Here is a 17,191-nt window from a genome sequence, read left to right as displayed (position 1 = left end):
CTCTTGCAGCTCATAATTAGGATTGGGTACCACGCCTGTTCCCTGTCCTAACACGCCCCCCCCTTTATGATAACCTACACACATTATCTACAAGACTTCAAGCAGAGCAAGCCAAAACGTGCCCCATACCTGGTCCCAACCCCTCCATCCTGCACCCTCCAAGGCCATGTCCTGTAGCAGCCGTGCCCCCTGCTCTTTGGTGCTTCAGCATTACCTGAAACCCAAATTTTCATTGACAGACTGACCACCACCCTTGGGGGAATGAGAGAAGTTGTATATAAGAAAACGATCAATCAGTAAACATAAACACTCACTTCTTGTGCTTTGTGGAGCACTCCAAATTGTTCAAAGCTTCAGTAACTGCATATAAAACTATCCCCACGATTTAATCAAGCATCATTTGCCGTGGTTCCCATGGCAAAGAAGAAGATGCCTACGTTAGTACCAGGTAAGCATGGCCAAGCCTTGGAAGACAGGTTAGCATCAGAGATGCAGGATACATCGGGCTCCACAGCTCTCAAGACATTTTCAGTATCCCTATACAGCCAGTACCATAGCCATGGGGAAGACAGGTGACCTCATTTTTATAAATCTACTATGAATTCCCCAAATCATCAGAACCACACATCCTTTGGGAATGCAAGAGGAACTGCCACCAGCATTAAACCTGAAATTCAGATCTGCAACTTCCATCAAGCTGTACTTCTCACACAGGCCCAGCATTACGTTTGAACCGAGTCTGTATCTCTCACTTCGTGCCTAGCTTTAATTGGAGTGGGCAGAGAAATGAATACAACATGATTAAATGGAAAAAGAACATATTTCTGGAGCCACAGTCCCTTTCTGCAGTCAAGACTGCACATGCATGCACTTGGCAGCTATATACTGGCTCCCCACATCATTCTGTCCTGATGTCTTGAAGAGATGCAATGATGCTTGCATTGCTGCTGCCTTCAGTTAAAAACATCTCTGGTAGCTATTAATAAGTAGTAGATAGAAGCTGCAAGTTCCTTAATAAAGTTTATTTAATCATAACTATGCTTAGGAAAATACACTTGTAAGGGTTAATATAATGCAATTTAGTTTAACTTTACACTACATTTTGGACAAAAGACTTATACATGTCTTAAGTAAAAACAGGATGTATGATCTGGCTTGTTTTACATCTATTAAAAATGTAGAAAAGGCTGTCATGCACTACAGTAGAAAGAGCATGAAAAAAAATTACCTTTGGTTTAATTCAGAGAATACAAGTATTGCACTGTAAAAGCATCAAACATGGTGCAACCAAACATCATAAACACATTTCCGTGCCAGCTTACAAAAGTTTGTTAGCTAGTATAATTTTAGAGGGAGGAAATATATGTACACGTAAAATAATTCCATAAGCTATTTGGATTCTGTTAATATTGTACGTATGCCACATATCTACAGAACTGCCATTCAAGAAAACTTGAATTTGGTTAATACTTTTCAGCTACATCTGTTGAATCTAAGTCTGTTGAAATTAATGACGCTACCACATCTTAACTGGCCTGTCAGTTGTCAAACCTTCTTTTTTTCAAGTAATGAAGTTTCAGCCTAGATCATCAAAATCCAAAAACATTGGATTATGAATGCAATCCACTTCTGGATCATTTCTTAGGGCAGTTACTTTGAGTGTATGGATCCACACAGGCAAAAACCCCACACACCGCGTTGCTCAGCCAAGGACTGGCAGTGTAGAGCTATCCTTGCGCTAATCCCTCCAACCATGAATTGGAACACTCGTGTAGGTTATTATTACCGAGACAAAAGAAATTGCTAGTATTGGTCAAACTGACACAGAATAATTTAAGAATATTGAAAAAGACAAAAGTCATTGTTTAAAAAGGAGATACAGCAATGTAAAACCACCACGTGTGGTAGGTTACCTAATTCATACACTCCACATCAAATATTCAATATTAGACATTTCTAACATTTTAGATACACGTGACACAGTAAAATCTTTGCTGCTTTAATGTAACATACTCCCAAATCTTGGCCTTCACCAAGCAGATAATTCCAACACAGCTACGTACCAACAGTAGGTATTTCAGGACATTGCTGGTAAGGGTCTCAAACAGACTTTTCTTCTTAATATTTCAATATTAAGATTATCTTGTGGTAAAAACACTGCTTAACAGAAGCACCGTTGTTTTCAAAGAGTTCTTGATAGATCAAGCATTAAAACCTTGACCACTTCCCAGAAATGTGCTGAGGAGTATCTCAAAAAAACACACTTTTTTTTTTTAATCTCATAGAGAGAGATTTCAAGTCAGTCTACACCATATTTTCCTTTAAAAAATTAAAAAAAAAACTATCAGGCCAGTCCATAAGTTTATCTGAACATAGCTGAAGTCCTTGAAGTCTCTCAGAAGACGGCAAATGCCAAAGGGGAGCTATAAAATCTCTACACAGTACTGGAATTCCCAGCATCTGTTCACATTGCTCACAAATGGTGGCAACATTATATATCACTGGGGAAAAAAAAATATCTAAGACTATCACAGCTGGTTGTCTAGGAAAACAATTCATCTAGGTTTATTTTCTTAATGTTTAACATAAATATAGTTGCAACATGATCTTTAGTTGACACTGATTGTCACAGCCAAGGTAAGGATTGAATGCTATCTAAGCAAACAAAATCTCACTATACAACTTGTTTCTGCCATGAGGGATGTCCTCCCTCTCAAATCTTTGGCCTCCTATTATACCAATCTCTCCCAAAAGGAGAAGCAACGTAGTATTGTTGTTCTCTATTCATTCAAGAGGGTTTGTTTGGAGAGGAAGCTGACATGGGGACAGGCAGAGAAAAACAGGGTATGTTCCAGAACATTTTAGGTCATAAAACGCACTAATACTGATTGACCTCTTCTCTCCAAACACCTGCCTCCAAATTTGCTTCTTTGGAGTTGACAAGAAGCTACCCCCAACTGCTCCGGCTGAAAAGGGAGCTACAGGTGGTGTTCTGCAGCACAGATGAGACGGGAGTGTTTTGCTCTTTCCCTGCTTATTTGGATTTTGTTCACACTTTACTACTATAAGCAGCAGGCATGCAATCTCTTGCATGTTTGTGTGCGCCAGAAGAGAAATCTGCTTAGAATTAAAAACTCCTGCAGTGGTAGTTCTTGCATACAGACCTAAGATCACAATCTTACGTGTTTCTCTCTCTGCATGGAAGCAGGACGGTTTCATTAAACGCAACTTGAATGAATAAGGAGCAGGAATTCCTACAGTTTTTAATACCAGGTTTGTTGCTTACCAGTTATCTTTATTTGTGTTTTTTTGTTTGTTTGTTTGTTTTTGGTGAGACATTAGATTTTGATGAACCATACTTACATCAGTGCTACTTTTTTTTTTTTCATGTTCATGAAGTTTGACTGCTGTCCATTGTGGAAATTAAAACAGGAAAAAAAGATCAACTGGACTTTGCAGAACTTGCAGACATTTCCACTGAGAGCATGTATTGCCCCGTCTGGTGATCCCAAATTATAAATTAGAATTTATTCTTCTGTATATGTATTAAAAATATCAGAAGTGACATTTTTATGAAAAAAAATGTAAAATAGTGTTTTGAAACTGCATTGGTATCCTTTTGCTCAACAGCTATACAATTTTAAAGCTAGTCAAAAATATATAGCCAAACAGTTCATAATTTCATGCACAATTAGCAATACCCCACGAAAACAATAAAAATATGCAGTAAAGAGCATCACAAAAAAAACTGGCCCATGGTAAGCAACGAATCTGAATGTTTTGAAATAAAAATGGCTACACAAACAAAACCAAACATGCATATATAAAGTGTACATGTACTGCACAAGCGCTATTTCTAAAGGATTAAACTGCATAGGTAAAAACAAAAACAATGTGCAATATTTTAAGCCTTTAAAGCACAGAAAAAAAGCAGAAAATTAAAAATAACAAATTTACTTCCCCACAGCAGAGCCAAGTATGTATCATAGTTAATAAGACATTAATCAAGACAGGTTCTCCAATCAAAAGTTGGAAGGACTAACCCCAAATTTTGGCTCACTGTTCACACTTAGGGGATCTGAAATGTACACTCACAATTATAATTATCTTCAACAGTCATGTTCATCGCTAGCCAACTTTGATTTGTTTTTACAAAGTGCTCTTTTATGTAATAGAAGCTATCGCCCTGGTAGAAAAAACATTGAGTAGTTTTTACCACTTCGAACGTCCAGACACATTACGAAGAACTAAAACAAAGGCAGAGGAGAGGGGAAAGAGATGAGTTGGCTGCTAGAACAAAAAGCAACTGTCAGTGGCTCTATAAACATCCAACTTGTGTATGAGTTGCTACAGTCTTGTTCCTAAAATTCTATTTATAAAATAACTGCATAAGCTAACAGACTAGAAGCAGACAGACTTTACAGGACACAGCCTCATACACCCTACCTGCCTTCTCTAACGAAGAGATCCAACAGTTAATGAGTTCATTACATAAAAAGTTGTCAAAAATATTTTCAACTGAAAAATAAATCCCAACGCAGACTCTAAAGCAAACCATGCTTAAAAAAAAATAAATCTACAGTATCTGTACATGAGCTATATAAGATCTTACAAAAGATACACATACCCCGAACCCACAGCTATTTATTTCTACTCCTGCCCTTTTGTCGCCTTCTCGAGATAATATACATTGACCAAGTGGCGATTGAGGTGCTTGCTGTATTCGCCCTCCTTTCTAAACGAGCGGTCACAAAAAATACACACATAGTTCTCCCTGACCACTGTGCTGTCTGCAGCTCCCTGTGATGCCTTTGGACTCGCTTCCTCTTGCACAGAGTGAGCGCCATTTAACCCCGAATCATCGCTTCCTTCTGATATGTTGTCACTGATGTCGCTGCCTTCGTGGCTGTGGATACCCTCATCCTCCTCCATTTCCTGAGATTCATTCCCTGCTGCGTTATCCGGAGATGGTAAGGCCAGCGCTACTTTAGGGCTCTGCATGCACCCTTCTGGGGGCGCAGGTGCTGGCACGGCATCTCCCGTTGGCTCTGTCGCCGGCAGGTGCGACTTAGTCAGGTCCATCGGGTCTGGGTTACTCACAGTTTCTGCCACGCAGGCTTCCTCTGGCTCCTTCTCCGGCTCCAGATCTGGTAATGCATCCATGGGCTCATCCAACGTGTGTTCAGAAGACACTTCCTGAGGAGATTCTTCAGAGCAAGCGTTTTCCTCTGATTCCACCTTCCTCTCCTCTTTTTCACAAACGGCGTCTTTGCTCTCCTCTGCTGCAGCAGGCATGTCTTGATCCTTCACCTCACCTTCTGCGTTTGCATCCTGCTCTGGCAGACAAAGCTGTCCTGGGTCTTCTGCGCAACCTCCTTTAGCACTGACGCTCTCCCCCTCGCGAGCATGACCACCATCATCATCTGATGATGATGCTGTGCCAGCAGGATCTTGCTCCTTCACCCGGTCGCTGCTCAGACTGTCAGGCTTCACACACCCATCTTCTTCTCTAAGAGGACACTTGTCTGGCATCTCCTCTTCCTCGATCTTCTCCTGATCAGGTCTACCGCTTTTCCTACTGTGCTTGTTTTTCAGAGCTTTCTTTTTTTTGTTTTTCTTAAGGCAAGAATTTTGCCTTTTAGGCTCCTCCTCTGGTGCGTCATTTTTTTGAGCTTCCTGGTAGTCTTTGGGCTTAGTTTCCACTTTCTTTTTCTTTTTTGTTACTGCTGAGGTGTCATTTGCAGGCTCTTGCTTTGAGGAATTTACTTCTGCCTCTGCCTTTCTTTTGATCTTCTTTGTTTTACATGGTTTCTCAGTATTTTTCTCAGTTTTAATATCTACCTCCTTGTTTTCTGAAGCTGATTTCCGACTTCTGGTTGTCACCTGGCCTGCAGAAACACTGGTTGCTGGCTTCTTTTCCTTTGCTAAATTCTCTTTTTTCTCCACTTTCACAGTTTTCTCCGTTTTCTTTGCGGCTGACTCCCCTTTTGTTTGCTCCTTCTCCGCCTTGTCATTAACGCTCTCAGAAAAGTCAGCTTCGCTCTTTTTAGTCCGTAGCTTCACCTTGGAGACATCCATGGTGATGTCTGAACAATCGGGATGCCTGGATTTGATGTGATACTGCAGGTTGCATTTTTTAGATGCCGCGTAGTCACAAACAGGACAGAGAAACTGGCGCGGGTTGACGTGGAGCTCAACATGCTTTTTGAAATTGCTGCGGTCGGCTGTTTTGTAGTCACAGTGTGGGCAAGTCAGAGGCTTCGGCCCATTGTGAACCTGCCGTGCATGTCGAGTTACTTCATGCTGGTTTGAGGCCACGTAGCTGCACTGATCACATTTGAATGGCTTCTCACCTAAGGAAGGAAGGGCGGAAGGGAACGATGATGATTATTAAGCACGGGGGTGGAAAGGAAATGGCATTGTGCTAATACAGGCACAGAGATACGAAACTCAAAAAGGAAAGAAAAATTATCCATGCGCCTTTAAAATTAAATACTATCAACATAGGAAATCCACAAGTCACAAACACATCCACAAGACACCAAAAACGATATACAAAAAAAAAAAAAGAAAGAGAGGAGGGGCAAGGATTGGGAGGAAGGGGATCCACAACCAAACAAGCGGTAACAACGTCACGGGTTCTGGCTATGCATACATACCGGCAGAGATCTCTCTACAGTAATATTAGCAAATGGAATCCATACCCAACTGGTCCATTGAATGCATTGTAGAAAAACGGAAATGTAACATTTGATGAATAGCAGTTTCACACAAACGTTTCAAAAAGTCCAACTTTACACAGATTTAGCATACTTCATGCTTGCATTGAAAAAGAAGTAAGGGAAAATAAGCTAGCAAAAACCAACGCCTGTGAAAGAAACACCCTGCTTAGATGATCTTTGCCTCTGATAGTTCAGTTTGCTGGAGTTTATGTTTCAAACACGATGTGCTGGCTGCGGGTTACTCTTGGCAAGGCAATCCTAGGCATTCTAAAGCCATCGTGTTACTCCTGAAATCCGCATTTACATTTCTGAAATTACTCTTGCATAAGTGTTTTCGAAATGCTAGGTTTAGTGCACGCTGCTGCAGCCGAACTGGCTTTCCATTTACACATCAAAGCATGTAGGAAAAACACTTTCAGCACAATAAATCAATACAAAAATACTTTGAGAATATTTGTACATATGCAAATTCAGCTGAGGAACTCGGGATGCTCTCGAGCTCTAAACCAGCATCTCAAAACTGACCTGCAGAACTAATGCACGCCACTTCGAAGGTACACTGAAAAGCCACTCCAGGCCCTTATGCCCATGGCACAATAGTATTTCTACCATCCCTCCAACCCGCTGCCCCAACACTGCCCCTACTCATGTTGCTCCTCTGAAGCCCCGTGACTCAGGAGACCAGAGCAGCCTGCAATTAACGTGAAGTCGCTGTGACTGCGGTGTCCGTTTGTGTGTTAGCCACACAGACTGTAACAGGTTGTGCTGCCTCCCTGGCAAGAAGGGTTGGTGACACTTGTTGAGGAGTCTAGAACATTTCATTTCTGCCTGCAGCATCTCTTTATTATTTAATGAAGGATTAGTTTGATTCAGCCCATCTTCTTTCCTTCCTCTCACCTCTTTCTCGACTCCCAGTGACCTTTTCCACAAGCTTAACCTTGAGGTGCTTCGTTGGTCATACTTCTGCCAAGGACAGACCTTATTCACCTACGCTTCATGCATCAGCTTCACGTTATATACAGTGAGGACAAGAAGATCTGCTCTTACATGCGCTCGAACAAGCTGTTCCAACCGCACAGAGTGCTCAGAAATGTTGAAAAGCCATATCCAACAGGGTAACGCACACGTTATACACAGAAGGCTTGAATCTGTCACCTCTACCAAATCCGAAGTTCTCATTGTGCAAGTGGAAGTGACATGCTAAGGCGGCTAAGATAGCTACAGTAATGCAGCAGACTATAAAGCACTGTACTTCACTGCCTTACACTTGAAGATAGTTAGAATCAGCACTGGTTTGCCCTAAAAGTCCAGCCTATGAACTGCAAGAATCTGGAAGTTGCTCAGAAGTTGCCACAGAAACGCCTGGACAAGGGGGCAAGGCAAGATGGGCAACAGAAGTTATGACAGCTGTTAATAAAAAACCCTGAGAGCAATGTCCTATGTGCAATCCCATTTCTGTCAGCACTTCTCATTCCCTCCTTCCCAGAGCTTCAACTCAATGACCAAGGGCAAATCCCACTCCTTGTCCCCTTTGGATTTCAGACGTTTTTGCACAGACAAGGGGAGAAGAGGATGCTCAGGAAATAGTTTCCAGGCTCAGTAAGTTTTGACCAAACCATTTGCAAATCCACATTTAGCCCAGAGGTTCAGTTTAAAAATGTGGGTTTTTGTTTGTTTGTTTGTTTTGTTTTGTTTTTGTTTCTGAAAGGATGTTTCAACTGAAAAATTCTCAAACCAAAATACTGGCACGTCATTTTTAAGCTGGCTATTTTCAGTGGGTCCAAACCCCCATCCCACAACAGTTAAAAATGCCTTCTGGTGTCAACTATCGAAATCAAAACAACCACTGTTCACCAGGCTTTTATTACTGTTTGCTAGGAATAGGAATTCATCTAGGTTTGGTCAATTCAGATTTTAGCAAACCAAAAGCATCTACCTCAGCTATCCTAAGAGGGTCACTAAGTACACCTGTGCTTGCGTTTAGCATGACTACGGAGTAAGAGCTCAGAAAAAAATGCTGCTATTTTATTCAAAAAACAGAACAAAACAAAAAGATTCACAAGAGAGCAGGAGATAGTTTTTAACACCACAGCTTTGTGATCAATGATGGGAAATAAATGCTAGTGAAAATTGCTAATTCTGCCCTGTAGTGCCACAAGACTGAATCATCATTTGTAAAAAACTCCTGAGTTTGCTCATTTCTCCCCTGTGCCAGAAGTAGGCACTGTTTTGAATCTTTTTGTAATACTAAGCAAAAACTAAGGGTTTCCTCGGAGCTCCTCGATGCGATGAGATCACAGACATCACAGGGGAGATTCTCAGCTATTCAAACCTTTCCCAGCTTCACTGATTTGAACTGAGTTATTGCAGCAGACAGAAGGCAAGAATTTGTTCCTACATCATTACAATGTTGTATTTACTACTAGACTAACTAAGACTACTATGGCAGTCCTATGAACCTCAGAATGCATCTTGGATAGTGAAGGGAAAGAAAAAAAATATGTTCCCCCATTATCACTTTTATTAATGGCAGTATTTTTTTAGCAGGTAAGGACAGCCTTCTCTGATAAAACCAGTAGCTAAAGCTCAGGCCATACTGGATGAGATGACCGCCTCATCTCATCCAGAACCACCCCCTTTTCCTGAGCCATGCTGCTGCTGCTGCCACCGCCACCCCCTTACCAACCTGAGTGGGTGCGCATGTGCCTGGTTAAATGGGTCTTCTGAGAGCTGGAGTAGGGACACATAGCGCATTGATAGGGCCGCTCTCCTGCGAAAACAAAACAGAAGAAAACAAAAACACCAGCGATTAATCACTGAAACACAGCTGATTCCCGTACTTGGTTCCCAAACCATATATGCCAGGCTGTCACAGAACCCCCAGTTGCATTTCAAGACACATTATCTCTCAGAAAAGGGTCACGGCGAGAAGCATGTGCCTGAGCTGAGCCAGCAGATGTGTCATGCCTTATGAATGAGGGACGGTAATGACGGGACAGAATATTAGAGAGGGACACCCTGCTGTGGTCAGACAGTAACCCCAGGCAAAAGGTGATCGGGACGGCCACCTCGAGGAAATCATAAGCCACCAGAGCTGATTTTTCTACAGTATTTTCTGTCATCAGTCCAAAGACACACAGAAGATATAGACCCTGTAAAAAGCCAGGTACATTTTTGCTTCCTTTAACACCTTACCTGAAACCTCCATGTTTAATGTGGATTAAGGGTGGAGAGAAACTACCCCCACATCTCAGAACTGCATTTTCCAGAATGCAAGTGCAAGAGACTGGGACATAACGACAATCTTTTATTGGCAAAGTGAAATTGTCTGGAACGTGGACAAGCACAATGCCTTGCTCAGCGAAACTATGCTGCTAGCACAGCAGCAGCACTTTGAAGACTCAAATTCCTCCACCTGCAGTTTTTGTTTCTGGAGAACTAATGGAAACTAGCCTGCCATAAATTAGGTCTCCACAAGAGAGTTAGCTTGTGTAACTACCAGTACACTTGAAAAATCCTTTTCAAGTGAAGACAAGCCCAAAATTAAGGCTGACAGTTTTAGAAATAACATCCATTAGGCAGGTCCAGATAAGTCCCAATTTTTTATTTTTATTTTTTGCCTCAAACTGCTAGCACATTCAAGAGATTTAGGCTGCTTTGTCTCCACTACAAGTTGTGAAAACAACTTTTTATTTTAGATATGCCTAACAGGGGACGGCAGTAATGGTAGGAAGGGAAAAGGATATTCTCAGTTGTAATATTACTCAAGGCATACTCAGCATTACACCACAGCAGTTTGCTACATCAATCAAAGCATACAGCCAATGTCCTCCCCAAACCACTGAGATCCAGACATCAGCAAAAATCCTGTGCACAGCCTATGCGTTCGCTTTCAGAGCGTAGTTTTATCTGTAGCAGCAAAGACCTCCATCTGCTAGTATAGGACGTGAGGCTCAGCTGCTGGTCTTTGCTGAATTAGCAGTAGGAGCAGTCTTTGTAATGCAGACAAATCCCCCCCCCTTCCTTCCTCCCATTAAATCATTTGGATTATCACTCGTTTGTATCAGCAACTTAAACACAAATTCACCCCAACAATCATAGCCTCCTGCACCACGCAACCTCTTCCCCCCCCCCCCCCCAGATTTCCAGTTAAGGTTAAGTCATGTACAAGAGATGGGTAGGGCTTTTGTCACACAGAAATGGTTGTGGCTTTCAATGAGTCTTTATGCCTGGCTAGGTCACAAGGGCTGTTTTATAAAGTGCTATTCGCCAAATATTGTGATTTTACAAGCTCATTATATGCAAACAAGCCACCAAAAAACTCTCTACGAGACACTCAGAGAATAAACCCCGACCTGGCAAAAGCTGAAGCAGACACTCAGCTCTATGCAAATGAACAGGCAGAATGATGTCAGTGAACAAGTTCAAGATCACCTCCTTACTAAAGCTTTTCTTCCTGTGCTACTAAAAGCTCTGCTTGAAACAAAATTGCTTCCATCAAACTTCCAATCCAGTGTGGCAAACAAGAGAGATCTCCTATGGCAAACAAAATAAAAATACAGCAGTTCAAAGCTAGGCACCAAACACTGGGACTGCCTGAAGAAGGCACCTTTTTTATATAGCCCTGTAAATGACTTTTGGTTAAGTTTCCTAGAAATTGTTTCTGGTATGTAAAATAGAAAAATAAAATAAAATAAAATAAAATAAAATAAAATAAAATAAAACTAAACTAAACTAAACTAAACTACTGCATTCTGTCTTGCACTTAATACAGTTCCAGGATCAGTAGTAGGAAGTAGCTGAGGGGGGTAAATCAAGTCCAAACTTGCTCTAATATATCTAATGAGCACAAATGAGTCTAGGTGGCTCTGTCCCTGACACACAGAGGCCTTTCTACCCCATCAGCAGAGGAAGGGATGGCCTTGAGTATCTCCAGACACCAGGCTCTTCCAGGTGTAGCTTTCCCAGCAGACAAGCTTATGACCTCCTGCGGGATCCTTAAACCACCCTCTGCCCAAGGTCCCCCCTGTTTGTCAGCAGCCCATCCCACAGCTTTTAGTTTTTAGTCCAGGACGGATTCACACACACCCGCTTTTCCACAGAGATGCAAGCACAAGGCACGCAGATAACATCCACCTGCTTTCCTGAGGTCCCCAGACACAGAATAGATGCCGCCTCCGCCATGCACTGCCCTAGCTTGCAGCCCCCTTCCCTCCTCTGGCATTTGCGTGTGTCCTCATGAAGTCAATTCAGTTCACTACCCAGCAGAAAACAAACTTGGGGATGAAGAGAGGGATATTTTACTGACATTTTGGTAAGCTGCATCTATGAAAACTGTTATTGCAAACAATGCACATTTACAAAGGAATCCACTTACTTGAAAGATTTTTAGTCAGGTGAGAACCGGCAGAAAGATCTGCATGTGCCAGCTTTTAACTAACAGCTAGCAAAGAGAGTAGCTACCAGAGTGAACTAAAAAGTGCTGAAACCATAATTATTCATTTTCAGCTTAATTAAAACAATGAAAGGACATGACAAACCAAACCAAAAAAAAAAAAAAAAAACTTTTTTAAAGGAGAAAAGGGGGATTGGACAATATTCTACATAGCTTAACTTGCCTTTTTCTTTTTTTTTTAAATACAGCTCACCAGTAATGAAAACACAGCAGCACTTGTCTGCTGAAAACTCTCAACTTCAGGGAACTCTGCCTGCAGCTTTGGGAAATTAGGATTGTATTGAATAGTTTCCATCACTGCTTTTCTTAAGATTGCAGTTCTCAGAGCTTGCAGAAAGTTTCTCAGCTCTACAGTTGCTGCTATCACCCTCTACTGCCTGCTCCAACTGCAGTGATAACAAGGTGCTTCCTCAACAAGCACGCGTTCAGGGTTAGTTCCCCTAAAACTCAATGAGGGCTTTCAGAGATCGGAGTGGGAACCTGATGTCACACAAACACAAGCAGGGATGAATTTGAAGTCGAGACATATGTAGAACAGGCACCACAGCATGAGCTCACAGTTGGCAATGAATTCCTGGGATGATTTATTTAGTTTTCTCCTACATTTTGTCATTTTCACCTGGTCTCTTTCCTGTTATCTCCCACAATACATATAATGAAAACACACTGGAGGACAAAAGGTACCATTTTCCTAACACCTCCTAAAATAACCTTTGTTTACTTGTTTAGGAAAAAATATCTAGACAAGACTGATCTCCTCTAAACAACAGCACACAGCTATTGTTAAGACAATAGTATTAATATATCAAAAATCAAAAGAGACCCCCCAGACCCTTTGTCAAAGCAGACACTAAGGCATGCTCGTGAACCCAAACCGCTCCACAGTGCTTCACCACACTTCGGCTCAGGCCCAGCTCCAAGGTCTCAAGTGTGCAGCCCTCCCCTTCCAGACAGCTGCAGAAAACTAAGCAGAAGCCTCGAAACCACTCATGTCAGCAGGGCGAAACGTAACTTCAAAGAAGCAATTCGACAGTGTTTTTGTTCACCTCCAGTAAAGGGAACCGAGTCAGGACATCACACAAGAAGCTAGTTAGCGAGTCTGCTCTCCGACAACCTGCAAGTAAAGTATGAATGGCCCCTCCCCACCCACAAAAGGCATCAGGAGGCAAAGCGATTGTACCTCGCTGCCCTAAGAAGAGGATGTGGCTGCAACATCCCCTCTCAGACTTGAGCCTTTAGTCAGAAAGGAGTCTCAAGTTTGGCTGCACTTCAGCACTTCCCATGTCAGGGGCTGCGGAGGCTCTCTGATACAAAGCAAGGTATTTCCTAATCAGCTGCAGCCCCAGCTCACACAGACAGCTGCACGACTGAAGGCCCTCTGAATCCATTTGGTATAAATCAGAGCAGAAAGGGGCCTCATACTTTTCCTGGAGATTACAAACTGACATTAGGAGAAGACATGAAAACAAGCCAAAGTCTCGCTTGAGGGTTCCCTGTAGGCCAACATTAGTATGCATCTACTTTTGGCTACTGCAGTGATGCAGATCTTAGAAAAAAGTAAGGGCCATTAAGGGAAATTTATTGCCTATAAACACTACTCAACATTTACTATGACTTTGTAGATAGGAGAGAGCACTTTCACACGTGTGCATCATCTTTCTTCTAGTTACAACTTAGTCAAGTTTCAGCTTGGTCTCAAGCCACAATTTTCAAAACCACCTCTGTGATTTAGGCATCTTTTGTCAACCTGCTTGTTTTCTTCTCACGAAACATCAGGACTTTGCAGACCCTGGCAATCATCACACGCACACTTTGCCATGCCCTCTTCAAAAAAGCTGTTTACAATTAATAAAAAGGATGCTCTTCGTCTCCCTTTGGGCCCCTGACATCAAGAGATCTCAGGGCCTTCTTAAAATTGCAGACTGGAGCTCAAACCAAACCCCCACTTCACAGGCTACAACCTGGTAGCACCAAGTACAACAAGAGAGCACAGAGTCTTATGAGGGTGGAACAAACTCTGCAAAGAGAAGAATCATGGTTTGCATCATCCGTTCAGTTTCACAGTACTTACCAAGCTTACATCAAAAAACGATTAAAGACTTACCTGTGTGAGTTCTAATATGTTGAATATAGTTGTTTTTCCTGTCTGAAAAATAGGAGCACTGCGAGCAGGTATACACTTTCCTAGGAAAGTGATTTCTTAGGTGTTTCTTCCAGTGATATTCACTGACAGTAGTATAAGTGCATATGGTACACTTGTAGACTCTCTCATTTTCTCCTGCTTTGTTGTGGTGCTTCAGGTGAGCCAGATAGTGATCATATCTGTTAGTGTTATAGCCACAACGATCACAACGGATCGGGCCCTTGGAGAAATCCACCTCTTCTGTGGTGCAAGAATCAGACTCCTTGACCTGGGCTTGCTTTTCTGCATTTTCTTCCACGAAGAACTTCTTAGCACTGTGAACCCTGATATGATGCACAAATTCTTCTTCAGACTCTGCCTCGTACTGGCAAGGCTTACAACGAAATGGCTTGCTCTTTAAGCTCTTACACTTGTCCTCTGTGCTTTCTGGAGTACCTGGTGCTTCCAACGGGGCCTCTTTGTCCACACTAGGAGTCTCAGGAGCAGGGCAAGCAACTGGACCTTCGTTTTCCACACTAGGCACTTCAAGGGAGCTTAGTTCCACACCTTCAGGTGCCTCACGGTCACTCTCTGCAGTCTGGGTATCTTCCATACCCTCTCCATCGCTATCTGAGAAGTTGCTGTCCCCCACCGTCGTCAGCTCTGCCATCTGCCTCTCTTCCCCCACCAGGTAATCGCAGCAGTTGCCGTTCACTTCTCCTGTCAAGGCCACATTCGCCAGCATAATAAGCTGAGGAGCTGCCAGCTCGGCTTTCGAGAGGTCGTGTAAGTCGTACATGTCGTTAGACAACGCCATGCCGATGTTAGCACTGCCGGGAAACAGACTGCTCCCACCGGACTGTCCCAGCACCTGAGTTGCCATAGCAGCAGTTCTGCGGGAAGAGAGAAAAGGCACACCTGTAGGCACCCGGCCTGCGAGAAGGCCTCGTGCTGTCCGGGCAGCACTTCAGCTAACGCCGGAAAGTGACACCGGAAAGTTAAGGCGGAGGAAAACCAAACAAAGCGGCCCACGAAGGCCTCGAAGGAGCTCCCTCCGCTCCCTCCCAGGAGCTCGAAACCGAGGAGCCCACGGCGGGGAGGGGCCGCCGGCGGCAGGCTCCCACCTCCCCGGTCCCGCGGGGCCCACACACGGCTCGGGGCGGCCGAGAGCCTCCGGGCCGGGCCGTGCCCGCCATGTCGGGCACCCCCGGTGGGTGCCGGTCCCAACCCCCCCCCCCCCCCCCCCCGCCCGGCCCGAAGCACATCCGCCCCGGGAGGCAGCCGGGGGAGCCGTGCCCCCGCCGCAGCCCTCCCCCCCGTCCCTCCCTCCCTCCCTCCTTCCCTCCCAGCCAGGCATGCGGCCATTTTCTGCCTGCCCACACAAAGCGGCCCTCCCCGCGCCGATCGCCGCCGCCGCCGGGGGAGGGGGGGGGGCCTCGCCGGGCACGGCCGCCCCCACCGGGCCGGGAGGCGAGGCGAGGGCTCCGCTTCCTCCTCCCCCCCGCCGCGGCGGCCCGGCTGGGCTCCGCCGGGGCTGCCGCCGGGGAGCCGGGGCGAGCGGCTCGGCTCCGGCAAGGTCACCGCGGCCGATCGCAGCCGGTGCCCGGTGCGGCGAGAGGGCGAGCGGCGCCGCCGGGGCCTCCGCCCGGGGGCCCGCGGCCTGGGGCGGCGGCACTGCCTTCCGCCGCCGGGCCCCGGCGAGCGCCCCCGCGGCCGGCGCGGCGCAGGCGGCAGCCGCGGCTCCTTAGCCGTGGTGCTGATCCCCCCGCGGCCCGGCCGGGCCCGGCCGCCCCCGCCCGCCGATCAGCCCTGGACAGCGCCTCTCGGCCGTCCCGGCTCGGCTCGGCCCGGCTCGGCTCGCTCCCTCCCCACCCCCCGGGCCCGGGCGCTGCCGGTCCCCGCCGCACTCACCGGCGGCTCGAGGCCGCCCGGCCGCGGGGCTGCTGCGGGGCGCGGCGCGGAGCCGAGCGGGCGCTGCTGGCGGCGGCGGGAGGCGCCGCGCATTCCAGCACACAGCGCGCAGCGGCGGCGCCGCCCCGCCCCGCCCCGGCACGGCTCGGCACGGCGCGGCTCGGCTGGGCTCGGCACGGCTCGGGGGCGGCGCGGAGCCGCTGAGGTGGCTCGGGGGGGGATCGGTGCTTTGCGGGCCTGGTGGGCAGAAAGGCCAAGGGGGTCCTGGGGGGTGGTAAAAGGAGCGAGGCCAGCAGGTCGAGGGAGGTGGTCCTCCCACTCTGCTCTGCCCTGGTCAGGCCTCACCTGGAGTGCTGTGTCCGCTTCTGGGCTCCCCGGTACGAAAAGACAGGGATCTCCTGGAGGGAGTCCAAGCAGGGGGCCACAAAGATGATACGGGGCCTGGAGCACCTTCCCTGTGAGGAAGGGCTGAGAGACCTGGGTCTGTTCAGCCTGGAGAAGACTGAGAGGGGAACTTAACAATGTTTACAAATATCTTTTCAACCTCTTTTCAGCGGTTTGTGGGAACAGGACAAGGGGCAATGGCCACAAAATGGAGCCCAGGAAGTTCCGCAGCAACATGCGAAAGAACTTCTTCACGGTGAGGGTGACGGAGCGCTGGAACAGGCTGCCCTGGGAGTTTGTGGAGTCTCCTTCTCTGGATATCTTCAAGGCCCACATGGACGCCTACCTGAGCAGCCTGCTCTAGGGAACCTGCTTTGGCAGGGGGGTTGGACCCGATGATCTTTCGAGGTCCCTTCCAACCCCTACAATTCTGTGATTTTTTAAAACCTGGTCAAAAACCCGTTCGACAGGACAGGTCTTTACAACACAGAGTGCAGGAACAGCAGCTCATCTTGTCTGTATTGATGATGAATTTTGATACTAAATGAGCAGACATCGTACAAACCCAAACTCTTCTTAATGGTCCCTTCTTGTCTC

The 17,191-nt window shown here is 45.8% G+C and overlaps 1 protein-coding gene across 1 annotated transcript; it reads right to left on the bottom strand.

The window, feature by feature from the left end:
* Nucleotides 1-1,007: 1,007 nt before the first annotated feature.
* REST (RE1 silencing transcription factor) lies at nucleotides 1,008-16,346 on the bottom strand. Its single transcript, XM_035545178.1, has 4 exons — nucleotides 16,211-16,346; nucleotides 14,282-15,192; nucleotides 9,409-9,492; nucleotides 1,008-6,353 (listed from the first exon to the last, which is right to left on the bottom strand). The coding sequence occupies exons 2-4, from the start codon at nucleotides 15,180-15,182 to the stop codon at nucleotides 4,651-4,653; spliced, it is 2,688 nt and encodes an 895-aa protein (XP_035401071.1). The 5' UTR covers nucleotides 15,183-15,192; nucleotides 16,211-16,346; the 3' UTR covers nucleotides 1,008-4,650.
* Between the last annotated feature and the right edge of the window lie 845 nt (nucleotides 16,347-17,191).

This window comes from Cygnus atratus, chromosome 4 (assembly GCF_013377495.2).
Source record: "Cygnus atratus isolate AKBS03 ecotype Queensland, Australia chromosome 4, CAtr_DNAZoo_HiC_assembly, whole genome shotgun sequence".
In the NCBI taxonomy this organism is placed as follows: Eukaryota; Metazoa; Chordata; class Aves; order Anseriformes; family Anatidae; genus Cygnus; species Cygnus atratus.
The sequence above is the reverse complement of the archived record's forward strand: the minus strand, read 5'-3'. Positions and strand labels throughout refer to the sequence as shown.